At 39.4% G+C, this 26,781-nt stretch overlaps 2 protein-coding genes across 5 annotated transcripts in view; both read left to right on the top strand.

Annotated features, from left to right (window-relative positions):
- Positions 1-26,781, top strand: part of LOC120521401 — a 302,230-nt gene that overhangs the window by 89,548 nt on the left and 185,901 nt on the right. The window lies entirely within an intron of this gene.
- The window catches only part of LOC120521375 (NACHT, LRR and PYD domains-containing protein 12-like), a 112,459-nt gene that overhangs the window by 20,069 nt on the left and 65,609 nt on the right, over positions 1-26,781 (top strand). Inside the window, exons 7-9 of one of the 2 annotated variants that reach the window (XM_039743033.1) lie at positions 1,935-1,973; positions 11,979-11,996; positions 23,587-23,753. In XM_039743033.1, the coding sequence (XP_039598967.1) occupies positions 1,935-1,973; positions 11,979-11,996; positions 23,587-23,753 (224 nt within the window). Of the gene's footprint in view, positions 1-1,931; positions 1,974-11,978; positions 11,997-23,586; positions 23,754-26,781 lie in introns of both variants that reach the window. The other variant, XM_039743032.1, reaches the window with a different exon arrangement.

The raw sequence follows: 26,781 nt of genomic DNA, 5'->3' as shown, positions 1-26,781 counted from the left end.
AAAAAGATTTAAAAACTCCACCCTTCAAAGAGCCTAGGAAATGGTGGCAATGGGACCTTTCAATTGGCATTTCCAAAATGGAGTGGAACTCAGCCATCCAGAGCATCCACTTCAGCTCTAGAAGCAGCAAACATTCCATAATTTAATTGAAGGTCTTTCATTGATCTTATTTATCTTGCTTAGAATTGTCTAAAATGTACCGAGGACCAGAGCCAACCTGTGAGTGCTGCCATCTACAGCAGCTCCAGCGCCACTTGGCCGTTTCTCCTTTAGCAGTGATATTTGTTGGATGGCATTAAAGTGAATGAGGAGAAATCAATTGTGACAGTCGACACCACACAAGTAGCACAAATACTGAGAGAATCCCAGCCCACCTGCCATAACTCAGCGGCTAAACAACGTTCTCTGTTAACTCAAATTAGAAAAAAAATCAAATCATTGTGTAGAGGATATGGGGGCCAAAATGTTTTCAAAACCTGACAAGAATTCATTCAAGTTCATTTTGAATAAACCAGCTGGCCTGTGATTAACTCTTTAATGCCATTAATAGTTTTACCATTTCTTATATTCCTTTGTGCCCGAGTCTCTCTTCTCCTTCTTTTACTTTGGGTTGGGTTCGATCTCATTTTGTTTTGTTTTTTGTTTTCTATTTGATGTTTGCTATTTAATTCAAAGTAAACTCTTCTATACGGTATGCTATTATTTGTTTGATTAGTAGAATGTGATTGTAATGCTCTGTTTTTTGAAAATAAAATATATAAAAAGAAATGCAGATAATCACAGATGAGAAGACCACAGCACAACAAGTAATGCTTCTCTGGTCGACCTGCACCTTTAAACAGAATCTAAAGGCAGAGGGTGGTCTTCCAGCGGTGGTCCTAAATAAAGGAAAGGGAAAGAGTAACTAAATACATAAATGTGTAAAGAAAAATACATAAATATACTAAACATGTGATGTATAAAATATTCAGAACACAACATGCTAGGAGACCAAAAGATAAAAAAACAAAATGAAATTCAAAAAACCACAAAACTGTAAAACAGAAGGAAACACACCTGGACGAGGAATGAGCTCCTCCTTAATCATTAACCTTAAACAGAACACGTGAGCAGAGTGAAGTCTGACGACGTTACAGTCAGTGAAATGAAGGGAGCAGGAAACAGACAGAAATGGAGCTGAGTTATCTTTACATTTCAATGTTTTCTTGTGTTATTCTAGAAATTACAAGCTGCTTAAGATGAATGTTTTAGCCGACATTTATGTGTATTAGACACTGATGAAGACGTTCTTTTTGTTTTGCTTTTTCATATTTTCCTCATTTTTAATGTTCTGCTTGTTTAAATCCCTGTTGTTTTTAAAGTCACATTTCTATCCAACCCTCTGTGTTATTTGTGTCCCTCAAATGTCTCAGCACAGTGATTCATGTCTCCTCTTACTGTCCTCCTGCTTTTCTTTTCTGGACGTCTGTCTGTATTTCTCTCTTACTGAGATCCTGTCCTTTAATGCTCATACCTTTTGGTAATGTCTGCACTCTTTCTTTGTCTCCTTTATTTTTTCCAGTGAAGGCTTTTCTTTCTGGGCACAATGGCTGTCAAGCTCACAGTGGTGTCCAGATGTAAGGGCTCCAGTATTAATGGGTTGCCCCCCACTACCATTGTTAAAAGGACAGATGGAGGTGGAGGACATGACAGCCAAGTCTCAGTGATGATTATTTTGTTCGTCTCTACTCAGGAGTTGGCATGTCGGGGACCTCTGGGGGTCACACTGGCAGTGCGGTGTTAGCATTCCTGTGCTGTTGGCGGTGGGCACCACTGGGGTTTTCTTTTTGTAAATATGCTCCATTATTAGCTTAATTTTATTTTGTTTCCTTTATTTCTAATAAAAATCTGATACAGAAAAAGTAACATTTTAATTTTCTCTTTTTACACAGCAGTTGACATTCTCCCTGTCTGGAACTTGCGCAAGGAAATCGGTGAGCAGTAGGTTTCATTAACTTTATAGAAGCACAAAAAAACAAAAAAATAAATAAAAGTGAATAAGTAATATTTGAAAAATGGCAGACACCTGTTTTATACTTCTTAACAGAGGCTCTGCTAGTTAATATGTCCACCCAAACCTGCTTAAAGTTTTCCAAAAAATGAGAAAGAGCGTGTTTGGTTATTGATGTGCAAGGAATGAATGACGACTGTGATGTTTCCACATTGAAGGTCAGCAGGGCACCACATCAGTAAAGTTGTGCAAAGCTTACCTCATTAATTTAACGCACATTAATATTTATTTATCTTGAAGACACTTTTATTCAAAGTAACTTACAAAAAGATGTCAACATAATGGAGTAAACATCAGTCTGGAGACTGTTTAAGACAACGTGTGACAGGACAAGATGACAACGTTGATCAGCAGAAGTGAAAAACTTTAAAACAAACGGAACAACACAAGATTTGTTAATCATTTCTTAGTTACAAAAACTTATCAAAGCAATCATCAGTCAGACGTACTGGACATCCACACCACAAGGGGGGCTTCAAATGCTTCTTAAACACACTGGGGGAGTCAGCAGTTCATATGGAGGTGGGCAGCTCATCTCACCAGACAGGAGTTACACATGAAGAGAGTCTGGACTGAGATGTGATGCCAGGCAGAGACACCATGGGGTGCTGAATAGACCACCATTAGGGTGCACTGATAGAGGGAGCTGGGTTAACAAGGTGGTCTGTCTTTACATGCTTGAGCTGGAGATGGTGATCCTTCATCCAGGTTGAGATGTGAGTGACATTCTAACTTATTATTAAAGTGTTTACAACAGCCCTCAGTTTTATCTTCTTAGATCATATTTTCCACTTTTTCATCCTATTCCCAAATGTCATTTCTTATTGCTTTTTGTAGAAGGTGAAATTATCTTTGTGCCAGGTGCTGCCAGCCTGTTTCCGGCTCATGACTCTCACTTTATTGGCCCTGCCATGTTCTCAGTTTCCCCTTTGCTGTAGGCACACTGCAGCCTGAACTCTCTAGTTTAGCATTGGGTTCTGAAGGCAAGAGCTCGGCTTTAAAATGTCCGCTGTCTTTTGTTTGATTGCACGCTTGCACTTTTGGTCTGAGAATTTTCATTCAAGGATATGCAGTGCAATCCAGCAAAGAGTTACAAAAGTCCAGGATCATTTTCTCAATTAAAAGTAACCACAGTTACCTGAAAAGTGAAAGGAGATCAGTATGAGGAATGTATTGACCACAAGAGATGACGCTGATCATAATAGGGCTCAGCGCCATTTAGACCTTTACCCACCACTGAGGAGGGCTGTCTGTTGGCACTACACATGTGATCTTTCCATTTTGTGGAAAACACAGCCAGCAGTTTGAGGCTCGCATTTCAAAGAAGCACATCACGTGTCACATGAATGTTCAGTCCGTGTTATTTTGGCTTTCCTTTTTCACTTCAAAGCTTCAGTATTTGTTTGATTCTAAACTTGAGGTGTTGCTGCTTCACTTTAGGCCTTTCATAGCCAAGACATTTTCCTGGAAGCTGGCGATTGTGAGGCTCTCACTCTACTTAACGTTTTAATTTCTATGGCTGCATTTTGTCAGATGATGCCAATGTCAGCAGGTTTCATGTTAATCTGATGCCAACTGAGACAGACAGGCAGAAGAATCCCAATGTCTGAGTGATTTTTAAGATGTTAAAGGTGTGTGAATGTGTACGTCTCGCTAGTCATTAATTAAAGAGGGACAGACATGAGTAGTAAGGTCATTTCATAGAGATGTTGGACAAGTCTGCACTCAGAGAGGAAATTCTGAGATGGCCAACCACAATGTTCATGTCAAAGATACCACTGAATTGTAGATGTGGCATATGGACATATTGGCCTTCAAGAGGTTATACTGTGGTTGGTTTTGATCTCTCAATGTTACTACAACATTGAGCTGATGGTAGAAATGCTAATCTCCTCCCAGTCCAAATATAAATTGTACTCTTTACACTGCAAATCATTTTTCAAGCTCTGATTAATCCCGTCAGCCTGTCCTTTGCACTCTGAGTGGTACCATGAAGGTTAACTTTATACCAAACTCTCTTTGACCCCAATCACAAAAAACTGATTTTGCACATTAATTTAGCCAAACATGTATTCTTTATGAAGATTTGCATTAATTCTGCAGCAGGCAGTAGATAAAGTAGTTAACCTTTAAAATATGTCCACTAATACCAGAATAGCGGTAAGACCTTAGGAAGGCGGTAGGTCAAATCACAAATCCTTGGTGATATCTGCCCACACACAGCTTTGTAACAACTGTAGCTGCGATTCCCAAAATTACCAAAGTTCTGCAGCTTCAACTCAAAAAAATGGAATTCAACAAAAGCCTGACACACAGAAATGATTCAACAGACAAAATATCTTCATTTTTAAAAGTTTGGTTAAGTTTCAAAGTAAAACAGTTCACACAAAAAGAAAAAATAAAATAAAAAAAATAGAAAAGATTAATGTTAAGAAAAGTTCAGTTCAGAGCTTAATCTTGTTAGATACAGTCAGATAACTGTATGCTTATCCCATCTCTGAGTAGAAAATGGGTCTTTCAAGTCCCTCTTTACTGGACCTCTTCTTACCACAACTAAACTTATTATCACACTGTTTCTCAGTTATAGTAAGAAGGTTCTATCTCTTGCTAACTTATAGGGGGAGAAGGCTATACCATAAGTTATGACTATGAAAGAAATTTATATTCTATTCAAATTAAGCAAACATTAAGTTATTATGAGTTTAACTCAAAACTTTAAATTTCTAAGATTGGCTCTTACAACAACCATGATGGGCAACGGCTGTTAAGTTTGGCTCTGTTGTATATTTAACAGACTCTGACATAATCATCTGTATCTACATGATGGTAGACCACCAATCTGGTCTTCAGAATTCCAGGGTGACCAGACTTGGAGATACAAGGCCACAGTCTAACACCTCCCAGTGGGTCACTTCAACAATAAACTGTAATGGCTCTGGACATCCCACAGGAAGGGCTCTGTTTTCTTGAGTCTTCCTTCATTTTATTAACTGGCTCATTTACGAGAAATGTTGTCACTAAGTTTTGTGGCTCCGAATCTGTCACATCAAATAGCAAAAGTCTATAAAATGGCTTGGCATTCTTGCCTCCAGTATTATATGAAATGACAAATTTAAATTGCCAAATGAATAAAGGCCTGTATGGCTTATCGAGCTCTCAGCCACTCGCCAATTTTCAAGCAGTCAAGATTTGTGAATTGTGAAGATCCTAAAACCCTCTTTAGTACCCCCAAACCGGTGCCTTCTTTACTCCAAGATTTATTTAATAGTAATTTTGACTTTCCTTCATTATTGTTAGCATATCTGCAGCTAAACTGAATTAAAAAGAAGATAAAATAATTTTTGTCACACACAAGCGACTAGAAGTGGGCTGAATGGACCAAGTAGATAGAGGTAATTACCCGCCAGGCCAGGGGGTGGCAGGATGCACTAAACCTACCTCTGTTATCTCTGCAGACCAAATACGGGAAAACCTGCCTGTTTCAACGTCACTTCCGTTTCCGGCGCTTATTGGATATTATGAGTGCTAATTTTTTCATTTTCAGTAACAAAACTACCAGGCTGTAAGTCAAACTTCCGAGCTGCCATTGATCTATGAGGTCCCTACAAGTTCACTGGTCCCCCAACTGGTATCTGTGGCCCTTAAAAGAAAATAACAGGACTGCTGACACATATGGAGAGGGAAAATGGGAAAAGTCCCTGGCCATAGTCATCCTAAATTATTATAACTAAACACATTTTATTAAAGAAAATTTAAAAATTCAGTTGACAAAAATGGAAAAGGGAAAAAATGGAAAGAAAAAGAAAACGAAAAAACAAAAAATGCAAAAATTAAGCAAAACATTAATTACCAAAACATCCATAATCCTAAAGCCAAATCAAAAAGAACAAAGCAATAAGTAAAAAAAAATGCAAATATGAACTTGTCAACAAATACCTTTGAAAAGGTACAAGGAGAAGCCTGAAGGTAAAGAATTGCTGAAACTGGACTAACGTCAGTCCTCCTGGGGAACACCTGAAAGGTGTCATCCAACTGGGGTCTGTCACTGAATTAAGGGCCCACCGTCCAACCCAAGGTACACCAAGAGGACCAGCTAGAAGACAACAGAAGAAGAAGATACCTGAAAGGGGTTAACAGTAAGATGACACTTCAAATAAGACAAATTACAAAAACAGAATACAAAAAATAATCAAACGCCAAGATACATGAGAGACTTGGAGCTGCTGAGAGGTCAGCACAGGCTGTGGTGAGCTCAGAAGTTCAAGTCAATAGTCCGCTTTAATTGTTTTGTAGGACAGAAAAGAATCGACTGACCACTGGGTCCCTAACACTAAATGAGCTGTAAGTTTACTAACATTCAAGCAAGGACCAGACACAAATCTTTCATACAAATTATGTTTTTAAACGAGTCACAGAGCTCAGTTCAGGAGGGAGTCCCTTTATGGACTTTCCATATGAATTGTTTAGGATGTTAGCTCATGTCAAAGCAAAAAACAAACATTCAAATACCAAAAAATCAGAGGCAAAGCAAAGTACATCAACACCAAAATGCTTTCTACAATTATTTATTGTTTAAAGCACTTTTTTTGTAATCATTTTGTTAATAAATTTAACCACACAGCACCATAGCAACTTAATACACAAAATGGCCGCACTTTTAAAATGTAGAAAAACAAAATGGAGGCCTTCTGGTTAGTTTATATGAGCTTCATGCTTTTACAGTCTAACAATTATTACACTATATTAGTATGTGCTTTTACATTTGCTTATCCCCAGTATTCTTTAGTCTTATTTGCATACATCCCAGTATCTTATTCCTCTTGATAAAAATTGTCATATACAGTGGGAGCCACGTCAAACAGCCGCCTGGAGCATGACAGGTCCATGACAAGACCATGCACGATCCGTGCACGGAATGTGATCCCCCGCTATGACGCAGTTAACGATGCCCCGCCCCATAAACGCCCCCATGCGCTTTCTAAAAAGATGGTTGCAATGCTGTATAATCCCGCCAGAGTGGGAGTGGGAGTGAAGTGGAGTTTTAGAGTGGAAATAATAGATCATTGTTTGGAACACACGCATTTCATGTCTGTTCCGTTTCTACAGTAATCTCTGTAAACACATTGTTAAACAAGAAACGTTTTTTATATTCTAGTAGTAGATGACAAAATGTAGGCATAAACTATATAATGTATGAAGCCTGAAGTCAAAATAGCATAGAAACATTTTCATAAAAGGTTCAAATATAACACAATTGCGCTTTTATTCAAAAATATAACTGCAGAAACAAAAAGCCGCCTTAACATGCGACATTGACAGCTGTTTATTGTAATTGCCTCCGTAGTGCAATAGAATAGAATAGAATAGCAGCTGACTGGGAATCAAAAGGTCGCGAGTTTGATCCTGCACCCCTCCGTTTTGAGAAGTAAACTGCTCTTAGTCTTACTATTTTAGAATAAAAGTATACATTTGATTTCAGTCTGTAACAGCCGGTGAAATTTATACTTGTAAAGGTTCCCCGCTGGGGAGAAAATTTATTTATTTTTAACCTTCGCCGTTCTGCCTGCCTGGACTCCCTGTCTATCTATATAGTAATAACAGTAATTTTATTATTATATAGCAGCTTCCCTGTCTGCCTATCATATAGTGCTTTTCCTTCCTATCTATCTATGTATCTATCTCCTTAGCTGTTTTTTTTTTATCTATCTATTATACAGTGCCTTCCCTGTTTATTTATATATCTAGTGCCTTCTCTGCCTGTCTGTCTGTCTGTCTGATTGCATATAGCGCTGAACTTACTGCTCTGTACTATTCTGTCCTCTGCATGTCCTGGAGTACAAAAGAAACAGCACCATACAGCAACATGTGCGAACTGGCAAGATCGGGGAAAAAACACGCGGTCACTGATTACAAACCGCAAGATGAATGAAAGAGACAATATATGTAAAAACATCATCGCACTAATGCAATATTATTTGAAAACGAACAGCGTCAGATCGGGTTTGAATATGCGCCCGATCTAACGCTGTTTGTTTTCAAATAATGCATGTACTGTGCGTTGAAACTGCTGCACTGAATAAGCTGACTCTTTCTGTAACAGCATCAGCGTGTATTCAAACCCGATCTGACGCTAATATTGCATGTACTTAACTATTTTAGAATTAAAACATACATTTGATTTCAGTCAGTCTGTAAGAGCCAGTGTGTAAATGCATGAGAATTGTAAAGGTTAGCTTTTTTTTTTTATTCAGTTCCATTCTCTCAGTCGCGTTCACGATCCCCCAATCTGACAATGCTGTTTTCACATAAAGACGCTATAGCTCAAATGTGATTTATTTGGAGACGCGCTATACTCGAATGTTATTTATTTGGAGACGCGCTATACTCGAATGTTATTTATATAGGGAAGAAAGTACAATGTCAGGTGCTCATTCAGTGTAATAGGAACCATAGCACAGAGAGATGTGTACACTGCAACAAGTACACATGTCGTGAATGTAGGAAGGGTGTGTGGATATTGTTAATATTTGAATGTGATGATTTTATATAGCATGGATCGAAAATCAGCAGTTCTTAGCATTGCACCACGCAAGCTGTCGTATCAACCGCCTACTGTAACTTGCTTTATTTTTTATTCACTTATAGTCTAGAATAAAAGTGCACTTGTTTTTTATTCTTGTACACCAACATATGTTCCTGTGTTTGAGTGACACGGGCATGCTCAAAAAATAGACGTGTAATGCCACGAAAAGTGCACGCAGGCACTTCAGTTCGCAAGCATTGGTACGAGAATGCAGTGACAAGTACGCTGCAGAGCTACAGCGCATCTTTATGTGAAAACAGCAGTGTCAGATGGGGGGTAGGGAAGGATCCTGAACACGACTGAGAGAATGAAAAGTGAATAAAAAAAAAACTAACCTTTACAAGTATCATAAATTACACTGTTACACACTGAAATCAAATGCATGTTTTTATTCTAAAATAGTAAGAATAAGAGCAGTTTACTTCTCAAAACTGAACCGTCTGGGATTGAACTCATGACCTTTTGGATACTAGTCAGTGGCTGATACCATTACGCTACCATGGCAGCTGTAGTAAGTATGTGTCAATGTGACATGCTAAGGCGGCTTTTTTCTGCAGTTATATTTTTGAATGAAATCATACTTGTTCTGTTATATTTGTACCTTTTGTGAAAGTGTTTAAAATTTGGACTTCAGGCTTCATACATTATATAGTTTATGCTTACATTTTGTCATTTACTACTACAATATGAAAAACGTTTCTGTTTTAAAAATGTGTTTACAACAACAACATTTATTTATATAGCACATTTTCATACAAACAGTAGCTCAAAGTGCTTTACATATTAAAGAATAGAAAAATGAAAGACACAATTATAAAACAAAATAAATCAACATTAATTAACATCGAATAAGAGTAAGGTTCAATGGCCAGGGGGGACAGAAAAAACAAAAAAACTCCAGACGGCTGGAGAAAAAATAAAAAATAAAACTCCACTTCACTCCCAGATAATCAATCAAGGCATGAGCTGGGAGAAGTTTGTGCACGTTCTAAGTCGGTGGGGGGATGGAATAGCCGGCTACTTGCAGCTTTTCTTTTATCAGCACATTTAGATGACAAAAGACGCTGGTGGAGTCTTTTGGTCATGAGTTCGATCCCAGACGGTTCAGTTTTGAGAAGTAAACTGCTCTTATTCTTACTATTTTAGAATAAAAACATGCATTTGATTTCAGTGTGTAACAGCCAGTGTAATTTATTAGTTTTTTATTTTATTCACTTTTCATTCTCAGTCTCAGTCGTGTTCAGGATCCTTCCCTACCCCCCATCTGAGAATGCTGTTTTCACATAAAGATGCGCTGTAGCTCTGCAGCGTACTTGTGACTGCATTCTCGTACCAATGCTTGCGAACTGAAGTGCCTGCGTGCACTTTTCGTGGCATTACACGTCTATTTTTTTGAGCATGCCCGTGTCGCTCAAACACAGGAACATATGTTGGTGTACAAGAATAAAAAACAAGTGCACTTTTATTCTAGACTATAAGTGAAGAAAAAATAAAGCAAGTTACAGTAGGCGGTTGATACGACAGCTTGCGTGGTGCAATGCTAAGAACTGCTGATTTCCGATCCGTGCTATATATAAAATCATCACATTCAAATATTAACAATTCCCACACACCCTTTCTACATTCACGACATGTGTACTTGTTGCAGTGTACACATCTCTCTGTGCTATGGTTCCTATTACACTGAATGAGCACCTGACATTGTACTTTCTTCCCTATATAAATAATATTCGAGTATAGAGCGTCTCAAATAAATCACATTTGAGTTATAGCGCGTCTTTATGTGAAAACAGCATTGTCAGATGGGGGGGAGGAGGGGATCGTGAACGCGACTGAGAGAATGGAACTGAAGTAAAAAAAGCTAACCTTTACAATTATCATGCATTTACACTGGCTCTTACAGACTGACTGAAATCAAATGTATGTTTTTATTGTAAAATAGTACAGTACATGCAATATTATTTGAAAACGAACAGCGTCAGATCGGGTTTAAATACGCTGACGCTGTTACAGAAGAGTCAGCTTATTCAGTGCAGCAGTTTCAGCGCACAGTACATGTAATATTATTTGAAAACGAACAGCGTCAGATCGAGCGTATATTCAAACCCGATCTGACGCTATTCGTTTTCAAATAATATTGCATTAGTGCTGATGATGTTTTTACATATATTGTCTCTTTCATTCATCTTGCGGTTTGTATTCAGTGACCGCGTGTTTTTTCCCCGATCTTGCCAGTTCGCACATGTTGCTATATTGTGGTGTTTCTTTTGTACTCCAGGACACGCAGAGGACAGAATAGTACAGAGCAGTAAGTTCAGCGTTATATGCAATCAGACAGACAGACAGGCAGAGAAGGCACTAGATATGTAAATAAACAGGGAAGGCACTGTATAATAGATATATAAAAAACAGCTAAGGGGATAGATATATATATAGATAGGTAGGAAGGAAAGGCACTATATGATAGGCAGACAGGGAAGCTCCTATATAATAATATAATATAATGTTATAATTATAATAATAAAATATAATGTTAAAATCATATGATTGCAACTCAGCGCAGCTAAATTGCTGGCGTGTGTTAACGTGTTCTTGAGAACAAAGCGCCATCTAGTGGTGGAACCAGGTAAATGAATAAATATTGCATGAATGGGCGTGTTTACTGTAGAAATCTTGACACGCCTTCTGTCAGTAGAGGGAGGGGGGGATCACGGCGTGCATAGGGCAGCCGTCGCCGATCACGCCATTCACACGGCCGCGGCTATTTGACGTGGCTCCATCTGTATGTTTGTTGACCCATTTCTCTGTCATTTTAACACTAGAATCCCTGAAGCCTATGAAAAAAATTGTAATGCTAGGCCACCTTAAATTCCTTCGCACCTCTCCATTCAGCGTCTTTTGTTTTGCAAATATGTCGATCAGCACAAGCAGCCTGCTGTAATATCCCACCCCACCCCCAAACAACCCAATGGAGCAGACTTTTCCCAGCTCAAGTTTCTTTATCATGGAGTGAGGTGCCTGGAGTTGTAGAGGGTAAATAATATATTGTTATTTAGAATACATGCATGTTATGAGTGTTCCACGTCTACAACGATCTGGGTAAGTGTTGATTCTGAGGAACTGGAGGTCATTTGTGAAAAGTGGGTAAGATAATTGAAGGAACTTCCTAAGAGCAGCTTATAGTTATCATTTGAGTGAAACTAAAATGATAGAATTTATAAAAATGGAGAGCAGACCTTCAGAAATGAAGAATCTAAAAAAACTGATCAAACAGAAGCCTCTTGTGATGAGGTGGACATTGTTAATCATCTCACAGTCATTCATGTCTATTTCTTTTTTTTTCAGAGATGGCACAACACCCAGGTACGTCTCCACTTTTGTTATCTGAGTTATTTTTCAATCATGTATTTCAAGTACTGCTTCAACCATGGACCACCCAGCATGACCAAAAAGTCATCACAGATGTCATGGGCAGTTTGCTCCAACTGTAGGAGCCGACCTGAACTTGTGTGCAATCAGCTGGTGAACCTCAAGTTGCCTTTGCTAGGTTAATTGGAGCAGCCTATTGATCTGATTGGGTGTTTGGACTAAATGGGGGTGAAGGTTTGGGAAGGGGGCGGAGACTGGTGGAGCAGGGGTGTTGTGCATTTATGACCAAACCTTAAAAAGCACTAAAGATTAAAGGAATGTATGACTAGTTAAATTCTTAAAAAGAATGAAACTGAATAAAAGGATGTAAAGATGTTAAGCTGGTGCCAGTAATTACAACAGAGGGGAAAAAAGGAACAAAGAATCCAATGAAGATGAAACAGAAAGTGACCTTCCATCTGTAAACCGACAGCGTGAGGTTCAAAAATATACATCAAGGTGAAAAACGCAGGCTTCCTGCAAAGAGCAAAAGGGTGGGAGAGTGCGACAGGTAATCAGCTGTCTTATGAAGGTGGGCTGGCATGGGGTGCAGTCAAAAGTTAATGCTGCTGCCTCAAAGGACACAGCAGTCTGGATTTGAGTCCAGCACACAGTGGTAGTCTGTGTGGAGTCTGCATGTTCTCCCCGTCTCTCTCTGTTTTTTCTCTTGATTAGTCAGCTTTTTCAAACCACACTTCATTTTGTGTGTTAAGTAATTGACAGTTCTAAATGTCCTCATTTTAGTGTGTATGTATGTGTGTGTGTGTGTGTGTGAGTGGTCCTGGTGCCGTTTCATTTGCCACTGTAATTTTATTAGACTTGTATTATAGTGGTATTTCCCTCTACTTGCCCTTTACCTGTTTCCTCAAGGGTAAGTGTTCTCGTCAAGTTTGTTATCGGGTTGGTCTACTGTTGCACTTTAAGATGAACACACACACACACATAGATAAACACACACACAGACCCTAACCACAACAGTGCTCCATGAATGACACACACACACTGATTAACCCTTAGCACTTCAAACCACACAAGTGCTATAGGAATAACAGCCTGTCATTCAGCACTTCAAGAGACTTACTTATTTTCGGCACGAACAACAATACGATGTTTTAGTGATATCTCAGACCGAAATATTACTTTTGGTCTACAAGAATACATTTAAACATACACAGACTCAGCACTCTTGACTAAAGGCCATTTATCAGCCAAGAAGACCTTCTTTATCGTATTGTCCCTAACTATTGAGTAGTGTCCTCACTCTCAGCCTTATAAACCTCGCAGCACACAAATAATGGCAAAAATCCGGCTGTCACCAGGTGCTCAAAGAAATCTAACTTATTACTTCAATCACTCTAGACATTAAGACAAAGCACTGAAAGTTAAATGCAGCATGGTATTTATTACAAGAATAATAATAATATCACAAGAACAAAGAATAATAGAAAATATGTACTGATAGGAAAGTCTAAATATATAGTCTTTAGAAAAAGCTTACGAAAAAGTTACAGATGACAAGGATGAATGTCCCAGGGAGGCGTTTGATTTAGCAATCGATGTTCATGATGCCTTTCTGACGACCAGGGCCGTCTTCGTCCGTTCCTCTTCTTCTTCTCCTCCTTCTCTTTGCTTCTCTTCTCTGTCTCAAACCAAGGCATATTTATTATGAAATGTCATGCCTTGGTTTCACAACACATGCACCTGATTGGCTGGTTGTCAAAATGATTGATGAATTAATTCACTGTCCGTTTTCCCACACAACAAAACCTTTGATGTACTCTGAGGTATCAGTAGTTCTTCCTGTCCCAGGCTATAAACCAAACTGTTGTTCCAGATGTCCATCCATAAAGTAATCAATAGCCTGAGGTATCAGCTCAGCATTCTTTCCCAGGCTGTAAACCAAATTAGCACTAAGCTATGAACAAAAAGTAAGGTGTAAGGGAAGAAAACCTGCTTTAATTTGTCTTAGTTCATCTGTTGTCTTGTCTTGAACAGAATATAATGGAAACCAAAATGTACAGATTTTATACACCACTAGCAGAATACCCGCGCTTCGCATCGGCAGAAGTAGTGTGTTAAAGAAGTAATGAAAAGAAAAGGAAACATTTTAAAAATAACGTAAGATGATTGTTAATGTAATTGTTTTGTCATTGATATGAGTGTTGTTGTCATATCTATCTATATATATATATATATATCTATATATCTATCTATATACTGTATATCTCTATATATATATATCTATATATCTATATATATATATATATATATATATATATATATATATATATATATACAAAATACCCGCTTGGCGGGAGAAGTAAAAAGAAAAGGAAACATTTTAATAATAACGTAACATGATTGACAATGTAATTGTTTTGTCATTGTCATGAGTGTTGCTGGCATATATATATATATATATATATATATATATATATATATATATATATATATACACACACACAGACACACACACACACATATATAAACATATATATACATACATATATTCATATACACATATACAAATATAGATATATATATATACATCTATACACATATATATACACACACACACACACACACATATATATACTGCACATATATATACACATATACATATCTACATATATACTGTATATACACATATATATATACAAATCTACATATATATATATATTAGGGGTGGGACTCGATTAAAAAAATTAATCCAATTAATTAGAGGCTGTGTAAGAATTAATCTTGATTAATCATATGTAATTGCACACGTAAATTTGCCCCAAATCGCAAATTTTTTTTTTTAATTTAAAAGGGTTTTAGTGGGCGACAGAATCAAATAATAGACATGGACATGAATATTGTAAACTGAAGCTGTTTTAATTTCTGAAAAAATGCTTTTAAACTGCATTTGAATTCAAAACAGAAACAAAAATATCATCCCTGGCTAAAATTGGGTAGACTTAAAAATAAAGCGGTATTTTAAGTACTTTAAGTACATTTTCAGAATAGTATTGTCTTTAAATAATAATAACCAAAATTTCAACATAAAGTGCAGTTTTTCTTCTTAAAAAAATTAGTTAGAAACATAAAAGGTAATTTGACCAACTTAATCTTTAAACTCTGAGTAACCTCAGCCAAAATTATTTTGTACATTAGGCTAAAACAGTGTGATCATTGAACATTTTGTAATTAGATGTAATTAGAATTACTAACGGTCACGGAAGTCCAATGATCCCCAGTAAGAGCCACAAAGTCCGCTTTCTGTAATGCATATAATTTTGCTTGCTTTTCAGTGTGCACAAAACCACGCTTTTATCAAGGCTTCCGTCGGGTAGTCTTTTGAAATGAAATTTGCCTCCGATCAGTCGTAGGAACGCGCTTTATTCCGACTCTAACATTTTTGTAGCTCTGATGTGTGCATCAATGTAATCGATGTACCAGGAAATCATGCATTGACAAAAGTTCCCTTTGCTTGGAATTGAAAGTGTGATTAAATGCGTTATTTTTAACGCGTTATGGAGTACATGCATCAAAGATTCTCAGCTGTGCTTGTGCTAAGAAAGGGAAACATTTTAAAAATAACGTAACATGATTCTGCGTTAACCGAATATTTTTTCATACGTCCCAAACCAAGGAGATGCGAGGGTAAAATGAATCAGGAAGCGCGCGTACATACTTAGTGCATCCCCTCTCAGGAATCGAACCTCGACGCTAGAGGCAAAGCCTCTACAATTGCGCCATGGCGTGTGGCTTATCTATTTGAGAGTATGTAGATCGGGGTATATATATACATATATATATATATATATACCCGCGTATCGCAGTGGAGAAGTAGTGTGTTAAATAAGTTATGAAAAAGAAAAGGGAACATTTTAAAAATAACGTAACATGATTGTCAATATACAGTAATTGTTTTGTGAGTGTTATTGCTATCATCAAAGATTTGATTATCATTATTTCTTTCAACCAGGTTCGTATTTGTACGATGTGTTGTGTTCAAGTTACGTTCCGTGTTTGTCAATCGTTGTAAAGATGACAGATTTCATTCATCGATTCGTTTCTTACTGCATCAATAAACAGCTCGTCTTCCTCTTTATCTGAGACCTGACACACTGCATGCACGGGTTTTTTTTACATTGTCTTCCTTTAGCAGGACATTGACTTTTTCCACCGTGTGCTTTGTTTCCGCAGTAGCTGCACTTATGAATATGCTTGTATGTATCAGACGCTTCATATTTTTTGCTGCCTTTTCAATTGTGTAATTCGGTTTTGTTCAGCCTCTTTGGAACTGTTGCTTTTATCTGTGCACTGCGTCAGTTCACGTGAGCCACTCGGTGTACATGCATCAAAGTTTCCCAGCTGTGCTGGTGCCATGTCGTGCTATGTCCATAGCTGTATTTAATGATAGCTAAGACCCGGCACTTAAAACTTTCTGCCGCAGTTTCGCTGAGTTTGTGCCAAACACCACCCTGACCATCTCATCTTCCTCTGCATAAGCACAGTCCTTCACCCGTGAATATTTAGCAGCAGTGTTTCTATTGGATTGCCGCTGACGGACGGCCTTATATGGGCAGGCACTAAATTACAAACGCCAGCGGCAGCCTGTCTATGAACTTAATTTAAAGTGTAGGTTTACATCGTGCTTTGTTTCCGAAGTAGCAGAACTCATCAATATGGTTGTATATGTCACTCGCTCGCTTCTTATTGTTTCGCTGCCTTCTCAATTATATAATGCATGTTTTCTTCAGCGCTTTTTTGAGCTCTTCCTGGTTTTCTACGTAGTGCGTTGACAGTCAGTTCACGTGATTACGTGGGAGGCGTCATGATGTCACACGAAACTCCGCCCCCACGGCTTCAGCTCAACTCCATTACAGTAAATGGAGAAAAATAGCTTCCAGTTATGACCATCACGCGTAGAATTTCAAAATGAAACCTGCCCAACTTTTGTAAGTAAGCTGTAAGGAATGAACCTGCCAAATTTCAGCCTTCTACCTACACGGGAAGTTGGAGAATTAGTGATGAGTCTGTGAGTCAGTCAGTCAGTGAGTGAGTAGTGAGGGCTTTGCCTTTTATTAGTATAGATAACACTCCACCCCTATTTTGGTCAGACAAACTAAAGATGAACTGTGAGTCCTTCAAACCCTTGGCCGTCTGGGTTGGTAGTGTGTTCCCACGCCCTTCCAGTCGCCTCCTACTGCCCAAGTACTCAGTCCCTCAAGCAGATTTGGCTCACCAAGGACATTTGAAGTACTTCACAGCTCCTACAATTAGCAGAAAAAGAAAACAATTATCAGCAGATGCAGTTCTTATGTTAGGATCCCATCAGATATACTGCAAAATTTGCCATTGTCATTTCATAATGATTCCATAAGCATTCTGAATCCTTGGCTAGTTGATGCTAGTAACTCCTGTTGTGTTCTGTTATTTCTGCAGCTCTTGTCTTTATTTCTTCAAATGCCAAAGATGCTGTATGCAAGATGGAAGCTGGATTGCCTAAATCTTAAACACCTATTCCAAGTTCAAGTGGTGTGTCAATTCCAAATTAGTGTCTGCCACATTACTGTGTTTCACCTAAACAATCGTAACTATTTACTCCACTCCTGGACCCCTAAACAAAAGTTCAGAAATGTTTTTATAATGTATTTGCATCTAATAACTAAATACCTGATCTTAGGAAGGAAAATGTTGCCTCAAATGCGGCCTTCATCTCAACTATCAAATAAACCAAAGTAATTTCCCCTGCTCAATTTATTCAATCAGTAGAGAGATCTGACTGCCACCAATTCTGGCCACAATAAATTGGGACATCCTGTATGGGACATCAAGTGTCTTTCCATCCAACAGATCACCACTGGAAGCTGCACCAACAGGCGGACACTCTCTCCTGTTCCCTCCTTGAGCACTAAAAATATTTTTGGCTTATACCCCTACTTGGTGTTCATATGAAATGCCTCCTTCAACTCTTAGTGTCCTTCTCTAATGTGATCACTTTCCATTCATAAAACTACCTACTGCATTGTACATTATATTATTACATTTCCATAGTGTCATATGATTCTCTATGATAAACTTTACAGTTCTGAACTTTAATGTCTTATACAATGTAGGATACCAGTTTGTCAAAAGGCCCAACAACTTCTCTAAATTTAGTTGCTCTATTTTGTTCTAAATTTTGTTCAAGATTTCTTTACTTTGTTTTTTTTTTTTTTGTAGCACGCATTATTGGACCAATTTACTCACTAAATAATTACATTAACAAAACTGCAAATCTAACATTCTAGTTTAGAATTCAAAGCTGAAATGTATCCAATTCTTTAATGTCCAATTCCTTATGTTATATTCCTGGTTTTATGGTTCCCTCTGAGACATGCACTTCCCCCAGTTCCTAACTATGGTAGCCATAAAAGGCACACCAGGTGTGAGGTGGTTTGTGGTGTGGCAGTTAGCTCAGCTGTAGCTAGAGTGGGACCAGCCTGGTGGAATCACAGAACTCAATGCCATTGCCACCCCTTCAAATGTAGCAAATGTTAAAGTGCACCCTGAGCACAAATCTTTGGAGGACCACCAGATGTTGGAGCATCACTTCCACAGTCACAGATACTGTTGTGCAGCTCCCTGCAGTGCAGCTTCTTGCCTCTAAGTGACTAAGATTATAGTCTTTAGGGCATCCAGCACTCCATTTATCCCCCTAATTGTACTCACTTAGCACATTACAAGCCTCTTTACTGCTTTTCCACCACTGGTCTTCCACTCATGCCCCTTTACACCATCCAACACCCACAAAGCACAGAATATATCTATGACCCCCAACTAATGGGCCTCAAAAAGGTGGAGGAAAATAGCCTGTTTCAAAGTTACCATTAAAACACAAGACACTATATTGACATTTAACCCACCCCAGAATCAACATCGCTTTAAGTCACCTAGTTGAGCATAGTGGGCTATACACATCAATATACAGGCTACAAAAATTAAAACAAATGCTAAATAAGGCATAACCTATCTGTCTAGGCCTTTTGGACAAAGTGATTCCCTCATAGTCTTTTTGATTGTCTTGATCATTGTTCTCCCTTTGGGCCCTATGAAATCCCTACAAATGTGTCCTAACCTATCCTGTCTTGCCCTTAGAAACCAGCTTCCCTCTGCATGCAGTACATCCCATGTTATGTGCTTATGGAAAAGAACACTTAGCTTTTATCTCTCAGTGTCCAGTTGTCTTGTCCTCACTCCAGTGCTTGACAATGGTGGTGATGATGATGCAGTCCCACGGCCTCTTTCAGCAGGATTCTGATGCTTGCTTCAGGTCCTAGTATAAAAACTTTGTCGCACACAAATTCAGTCCAAAATAAACAGTTCATTCTGGTTTGAATAAAGTCTGTAGAAATGGATGCAAGAAAGTATTTTCTGGCTTTCAGTCAAATCAAGTCTTATGTCATTTTTTCTAGCAGCCACTGTTTCTCATTTTCTGGATGATGTTCTTCCTAGACTATTAATCCAGACCTTGTTATCAGGTGTAATTATTAATAGTGCTGCAACTTGCCATACTTTGTCCACAACCAGAGTGAATGAAATAATATTCATTTCTAATTGAGAGAGAGAGTGCTCACATATTTTATTAAAATGTCTGCCTTCTGTCCCTGCTCCACAATAACTCCTAGAGCTCTTTACCTACCAGACAGACTTAACAAATATGTGACTCCTGTCTCTCTTCCTGCTTTGATGCTCATGTAACAAAGACCCTAAAAACTACCCAGCTGTTAGTGTGAATCACAACAGGCCTTTCAGTATGTCCTCCTTACTATCAAAGCAACAGCTTTCAACTCAGCTCACTAGCTACATTTTCCCTACATGCTGAGTGCCAGAAACTGGATGGTAAGTCACTGCCTTCCATTTTCTTATTCCCCAATATGAATGTGCTGCTTGTAACACCAATAAGAATTTCAATCCAACTAACTGCTAAAATGCCCATTCCAATCCATTCACTTTTAATTCAAATACATTCAAAAGCTTTCATATACACACACTTGCTTTGCTTTCATCTCCTGTATTTCTTTCTTTAATTCACTTAGTTTTCAGTCACATTATTTAACTCATGCCCTGCAGTCTACAATGGCTATACAAATCCACCAGTTTTTTCATATTCAATGTCTAAATCAAATTCTCTCTTAGCACTGGTTACTTTTACCAAAAGTTATGGATTAACTATTGGCATAACATATTTTTAAATACTGGATACAGAGAATGCAGTTCAGTAGAGAATAATGGAAGAAAACACTTACTCTTTTTCCTTTCTTTCACTTACAGTTTGGCATTGGCTGTTTTTATACTGGCACATGCCATTTTATACCAATTGTTGCATTTGACCATCACTAAACAAATGCACACCATATTGTCACTTATACTTTCCTTCATTACCACATACAAGTAACCCTCACATTATAGCAGCTTTCCTTGTACTCTGCCTCTCCAATAGACAGTAAATTTGTTTTCTCAGCAGCACTAATCAACATGGGCTTTGAAAGGAGTGTTACCAATAACCAGCTTCATTTCTACTGCTGTTGTTGGATGTTTCACTGCCCTATAGCCTGTAACAGCTGTTCACCTTTAAAGTTATCAGGATCAATGCTACTTCAGTGTTAAATGTAAATCAAAATTAAAAACGTGCTTTTTCTTTAAAACAACGGTCAGTTTGTGCAGGTCTACACTTCACTCCGCTTATCTCAGTTGCAGGGGACCATCTTTAAAACGCTGGCCTCAGGGGTTTTCTTTCCACCCCTCGCTGAGACCTGAAAACTGCTCCTCCCCCGCTGTTGTCTGCTGCTGCAAGCCGCTCGCCTCGCTATCATAAAACACCTCTGCCTGTTTCTCCTGCACAACAACCAGCATACTTGAGTGACTGCCTCCTGTCTCAGCTGCAATCTGCTCTGCTATAAACTGCTCTCCGGTGTGCAGCGTAACAGCTGCGTATTCTTGCCTTTCAACAAAGCGGCTCTCTTATCAGCAAGCAGATATGAGAGTGTAGCGATCTGCAACAAACTAAGTTCTCCTACATTTATCTCCTGTTTCTCAGGGTCAAAAGACCCCGAAATCAAAGCACACACTTTAACACTGAGTGGTCGTTGCTTAATCTGTATGCCATTTTCTTTATACATTGCTACGTGTACTGCTAGCTGCTTGAGACTTTTTGGCCATCTATTTCTTATCTCTTTTGCCTCCACAACTAACTGCTTTATAATCATTAACAATACACAACCTGTCTGACCAGCAAACAAGTGTATGTTCTCTATTTTTGACGCCTTTGCCTCCACTTTATGCAGAGACGGCTTCTCTGCGCCTTTGAGTAGTGCAACTGCTGCGCCTGACTCCGCCCTCCTCGAGGAAAGCACAACGGCCTGCGATTCTTCACTCTCTACAGCCATTCCGTTAACGTTGGCTGCTGCTGCCTCCGGTTTTAGCGGAGAAAACACAGCTGTAACAGCTGATTCTACCGTACACCTAAAAAACTTTACACAAGCTGTTGATGCACGCTGACATGTGCCGGCTATATGCCAGCATGCGATTACAACATATTTGCCGCCTGTGGACGATCCATCCGTCTTTGAAAAATGAAACCAAACACACAAAAATGCAACACATGATAACTCCGTTAAACCCTGCTCGCAGCGCCAAAATGTATTATCGTGGTATTTCCCTCTACTTGCCCTTTACCTGTTTCCTCAAGGGTGTGTTCTCGTCAAGTTCGTTATCGGGTTGGTCTACTGTTGCACTTTAAGATGAACACACACACACATAGATAAACACACACACAGACCCTAACCACAACAGTGCTCCATGAATGACACACACACGCTGATTAACCCTTAGCACTTTAAACCACACAAGTGCTATAGGAATAACAGCCTGTCATTCAGCACTTCAAGAGACTTACTTATTTTCGACACGAACAACAATATGATGTTTTAGTGATATCTCAGACCTAAATATTACTTTTGGTCTACAAGAATACATTTAAACATACAAAGACTCAGCATTCTTGACTATATGCCATTTATCAGCCAAGAATACCTTCTTTCTCATATTTGTTCCTTCTGTTGAGTAGCGCTCTCACTCTCAGCCTTATAAACCTCGCAGCACAGAAATAATGGCAAAAATCCAGCTGTCACCAGGTGCTCAAAGAAATCTAACTTATTACTTCAATCACTCTAGACATTAAGACAAAGCATTGAAAGTTAAAAGCAGCATGGTATTTATTACAAGAATAATAATACCACAAGAACAAAGAATACTAGAAAATAGGTACTGATAGGAAAGTCTGAATATATAGTCTTTAGAAAAAGCTTAAAAAAAGTTACAGATGACAAGGATGAATGTCCCAAGGAGGCATTTGATTTAGCAATCGATGTTCATGATGCCTTTCTGACGACCAGGGCCGTCTTCGTCCGTTCCTCTTCTTCTTCTTCTCCTTCTTCTTCTTTGCTTCTTCCTCTTCTCTTCTCCCTTTTGCTTCTCTCTATCTTGCTTTTCAAACCAAGGCATATTTATTATGAAATGTCATGCCTTGGTTTCACAACACATGCACCTGATTGGCTGGCTGTCAAAATGATTGATGAATTAATTCACTGTCTGTTTTCCCACACAACAAAACCTTTGATGTACTCTGAGGTATCAGTAGTTCTTCCTGTCCCAGGCTGTAAACCAAACTGTTGTTCCAGATGTCCATCCATAAAGTAATCAATAGCCTGAGGTATCAGCTCAGCATCCTTTCCCAGGCTATAAATCAAATTAGCACTTAGCTATGAACAAAAGTAAGGTGTAAGGGAAGAAAACCTGCTTTAATTTGTCTTAGTTCATCTGTTGTCTTGTCTTGAACAAAATATAATGGAAACCAAAATGTACAGATTTTATACACCATAACAGACTTTTCAATTGCATTTGCTATGAAGGGCTAAGAAAAGGCTGAACTCTAAATAGGAACAATGGAGGAGCAGATAACAGGACAACCACGCGGCCCACACACGTCAGCCTCACTGGGCTTTCATACCACACCAAGTTATCAGGCTGAACTCCAGTTATTTCCATAAAGCAATACATGCTGAGAGAAGAAGTGAAAAGAAAAAAAAAATCAAAGTAGAAGAAGCAGCAGGAACATTTGAACCTTAAAATGTGTTTCTCTTTCAGCTGAGAAATTGAATTTTAAATGTTCTTCTTTACAGAAGGCCTCAGCTGTAATGAGCACCTTGATTAGGCAGAGTTGTTAAAAACCGTTAGAACGGTCAGCCATAGTGGTATGAGTGTGGATACAAGAAGTGAGAGGAGCCACTGGGCAGCTTGAGACTGATTCAGCTGAGGGGTCCACTTCAGCAGCTTTTATTACAACATGGATGTCTTCTGTTCAGTCACACTTAGCATATGAAATGTTGAGTCCATGAAGGAGTTGAGATTGATGTGCATTTACTTGATTATAGGCAGGCATACCAGATTGACTTTTAGCACTCTAAAGTCCACAGCTCCTTCACCACTCTCCTTCTTTCTTTCCTCACTGCAGCTTTGGCTCTGAAGTTTTCTAAAGTTATTAATGGATTCTCTCATGAAGATCTCCTCAAGATCACAGAGTACTACAAGCCCCAGCTGGCCTATGTGATGAACTTCGACATCAGCAGTGTCCTGCAGCTCCTGGTCACCAAGCGCATTCTCAACAACGATGAGGCAAAGGTGGGCTGTTTCTCTGTTACTGGTTTATACTGGTCTTTGGGCTCTTCCCATTACATGTTGTCATTGACATTCCTGAAGATTAGATGGGTGGTAGTAGACCTGAATTTAAATGACACCATTGAATCCTGAGAGGTATCAAGGACTGGCAATTGAGCAGATGTGCAGGTCTGTGTGGACGTCATGCCTGGGAGGTAAAGTCACCCAAACAGGTGGCTTTATGAAACAGGCAGAGGGGAGATGTTCATGGGCTGAAGTACAGGCTGTGAGTGTAAGAACATAAGACAAGTTTAGAAAAAAGAAGGACATTTAGGTCAACATGGCTCATCAAACCTGAGTCATTTAACCTTCTGGAGGGTCCCAAAGACCTGCCATCTACCACACTGCTTAGTGACTCACATCATGTTATCTGTGATTTTCTGTGTGAAGTCAAACATCCACATGTTTGTGTGAAATTCACCATCAGTGGTTTTCAATGGCATTCTAGTTGAATGAGTCGTGTTAAATCAAAAGCTGCTGTCCACCAAACTCAGTCCCTTCACCACTTTAAACACTTTCATCGTGTCACCTCTTAATCTCTGTCTAGTACAACTAAAGAGATTCAGCCCAGCATCCCATAGCCTTATAAGTCACCTGTGTTTGCGTATGTAATATTTTACACCACATGTGTGTCACTTTCAACAGTAAGTCACATTGTCTGTCTAAATCTGAATTCTGTCCAGATTGTCTTCTGTCTAAGGTGTCTGCCTTGCACTTGTTCAGTGTTGTTCAGTCTCAAATGCACTTCTTAAATACCAGTGGAGTAGAAATTAAGGAGAAGAGTGTTTAGGACAGAAGCCAAGGACCACTGCTTCACATAAACTACTCAGTCATGGAGTTGAAGCACAAACTTTGACAGCCTTAAAGATGAACCAGGAGGAGACACTGTGACAGCTGAGCTGCTGGACAAACCAACAAGACACCTTGGGCAGAGTCTGAGACCACTTTAGAAAAAGGGGTCTGTTAGATCTGATCTTCTTTTGAACCATCAGCAAAGAAATTGACAGGAATCACAATGTGTTTGAACAGAGTGTTGAATTCTGGGATGTAAAATAGACATACAAATTAGACAAGAACCCTGGGAAATATGCAAATGTAAAGCAAACCTTAAGAACAAACATTACTATCTTTGTTACAGCATAAGAATTCTGTTAGACCTCAGTGCAGCATTTGATTCTGTGAAGTGTGATATTCTACTGCCCAGAATGGAGACCTGCCCTCCTGTGGTTTAAGTTGTAGGTGACAGATGGGCCACAGCAGGTCCAGCTCAGTGCCAGTCACACCAGGTGGTCCTCACCTCTCTGTCCTCTACCCTCTGCTCTTCTGTATCTCCAGGCTTCACATTGGCTTTGTTATTCATAGCTAAGGACTTGGTTGTGATTTTTATGCAGATGATACTCAGATCTGTTTCAGTGTTAAAAGTTAAAGTTCATCAGAGTTTTCTCAGCTCACAACTTAGTGAAATTAAAACCTGGATGGAACAGAACTCTTTAAAATGAAACTGTAACAAAATTAAACATCTGCAAACTGTCACTAAAGCTCGGCTTAAGAACATGAGCTCCCTTGGTGATGACGCCATCAGATCTTCTTCTTCTACTAAGAATCTTGGTGTCCTTTTTGATTGCTCCCTTTCTTATTCCACTCACATAAACCACATTATATAACTTCCCCACTTCCACCTCTGTCACGTATCCCATGTCCACTCATTCCTTCCTTTTCTCATGCTGAGACACATGTCTGTCCTGCATTGATTACTGGAATTTCCAACTCTCAGGTGCCTCTTCTAATTTGTTATCACAGCTCCAGTTTGTTCAGAACTCCTTAATCCACCCTAATAAAAGTATAAGTGTCTATCTGTCCGTCTGTCTGTCTGGTTGCTATGTCTCTGTCATTCCATTGATGGCACATCACAAATATTTTTAGTAGTGAAATGCATTGCATTTGTCATTCTAACAGATGGCACTTCACAAACGTTAGCGCTGCCTTTACAATTCTTTTACAATATGGCCTATAACAGAGACATATGAATTACATGGCACACTGCAAACCTTAACACTGAGGTCTGCTTTGATTACTTAGATTACAACTCATCTTAGGTGGTCAGCACAGCTCATAGCCAATACAGTTTTAAATGGCACACACTGTACCATATCAGTGACCTCCTTCTCCATCACTAGACTCCTGTCTGCCCCCTAAGGTCCACTAAGCCTTGCTGTGCCCCAAACTAACCTGCACTGTTTGGGTGGCAGAGCCTTCATCTTTATACTGAGCAGACTGTGGAATAACCTCCCTACATTAATGGGTTCAACTGACTGCATTCATTCTATTACAAAAACAACTTCAAACAAATTTGTTCAGGTAGGCATTTAACTTTGAAATACATGGTGCCTGGTGATGTCCGCTGTGAAAGGCGCTATATAGCGCCTGACCCGGCACAGACCACGCAGAGGCAACGTGTACAACAACACACAGGTTTTATTTTCTTCAGCCGTGGGCACACGCCTTCCCCGTGTCCCACAGGCCCAACACAGTCCCAAACACAGTCCCAAAGCACAAACTCACAATTCTCCACCACTCCTCCCAGGCAAGCTTCGTCTCCTTCTTCCTCCCAACTCTGGCTCGCCAGTGGTGGTGGCTGGGCCCTTTATAGCCCACCGGAAGCATTCCAGGTGATTAACCACCTGGTCCCGATTGCACCTCCGGGTGGGGCTGAAAGCTCGTCCCAGCCGGGCTGTGGGAAGCAGGCAGCTCCCCTGGCGGCCACGCCGGGCCCCAACCAAGCTGTGGAGGACTCCATCTCCCATGGAGCCCTGCGGGTGGTTGGGGAGTCACCGGCGGCCAGGAGGCTGCCACCAAGCGCCCGGGGGAGGTATTGGACTTCCCATGGCGGCTCCCCCGGAACATAAGAAGCAGAGGCGTTCCTACCAGGCATGGGACCCGGCTGTCCTTCACAGTTCCCCTCCCTCAGATGAGGCTTGTGGGGATCATCGGC

The sequence above is a fragment of the Polypterus senegalus genome, chromosome 2, assembly GCF_016835505.1.
Source record: "Polypterus senegalus isolate Bchr_013 chromosome 2, ASM1683550v1, whole genome shotgun sequence".
Lineage (NCBI taxonomy): Eukaryota > Metazoa > Chordata > Cladistia > Polypteriformes > Polypteridae > Polypterus > Polypterus senegalus.
The sequence above is the reverse complement of the archived record's forward strand: the minus strand, read 5'-3'. Positions and strand labels throughout refer to the sequence as shown.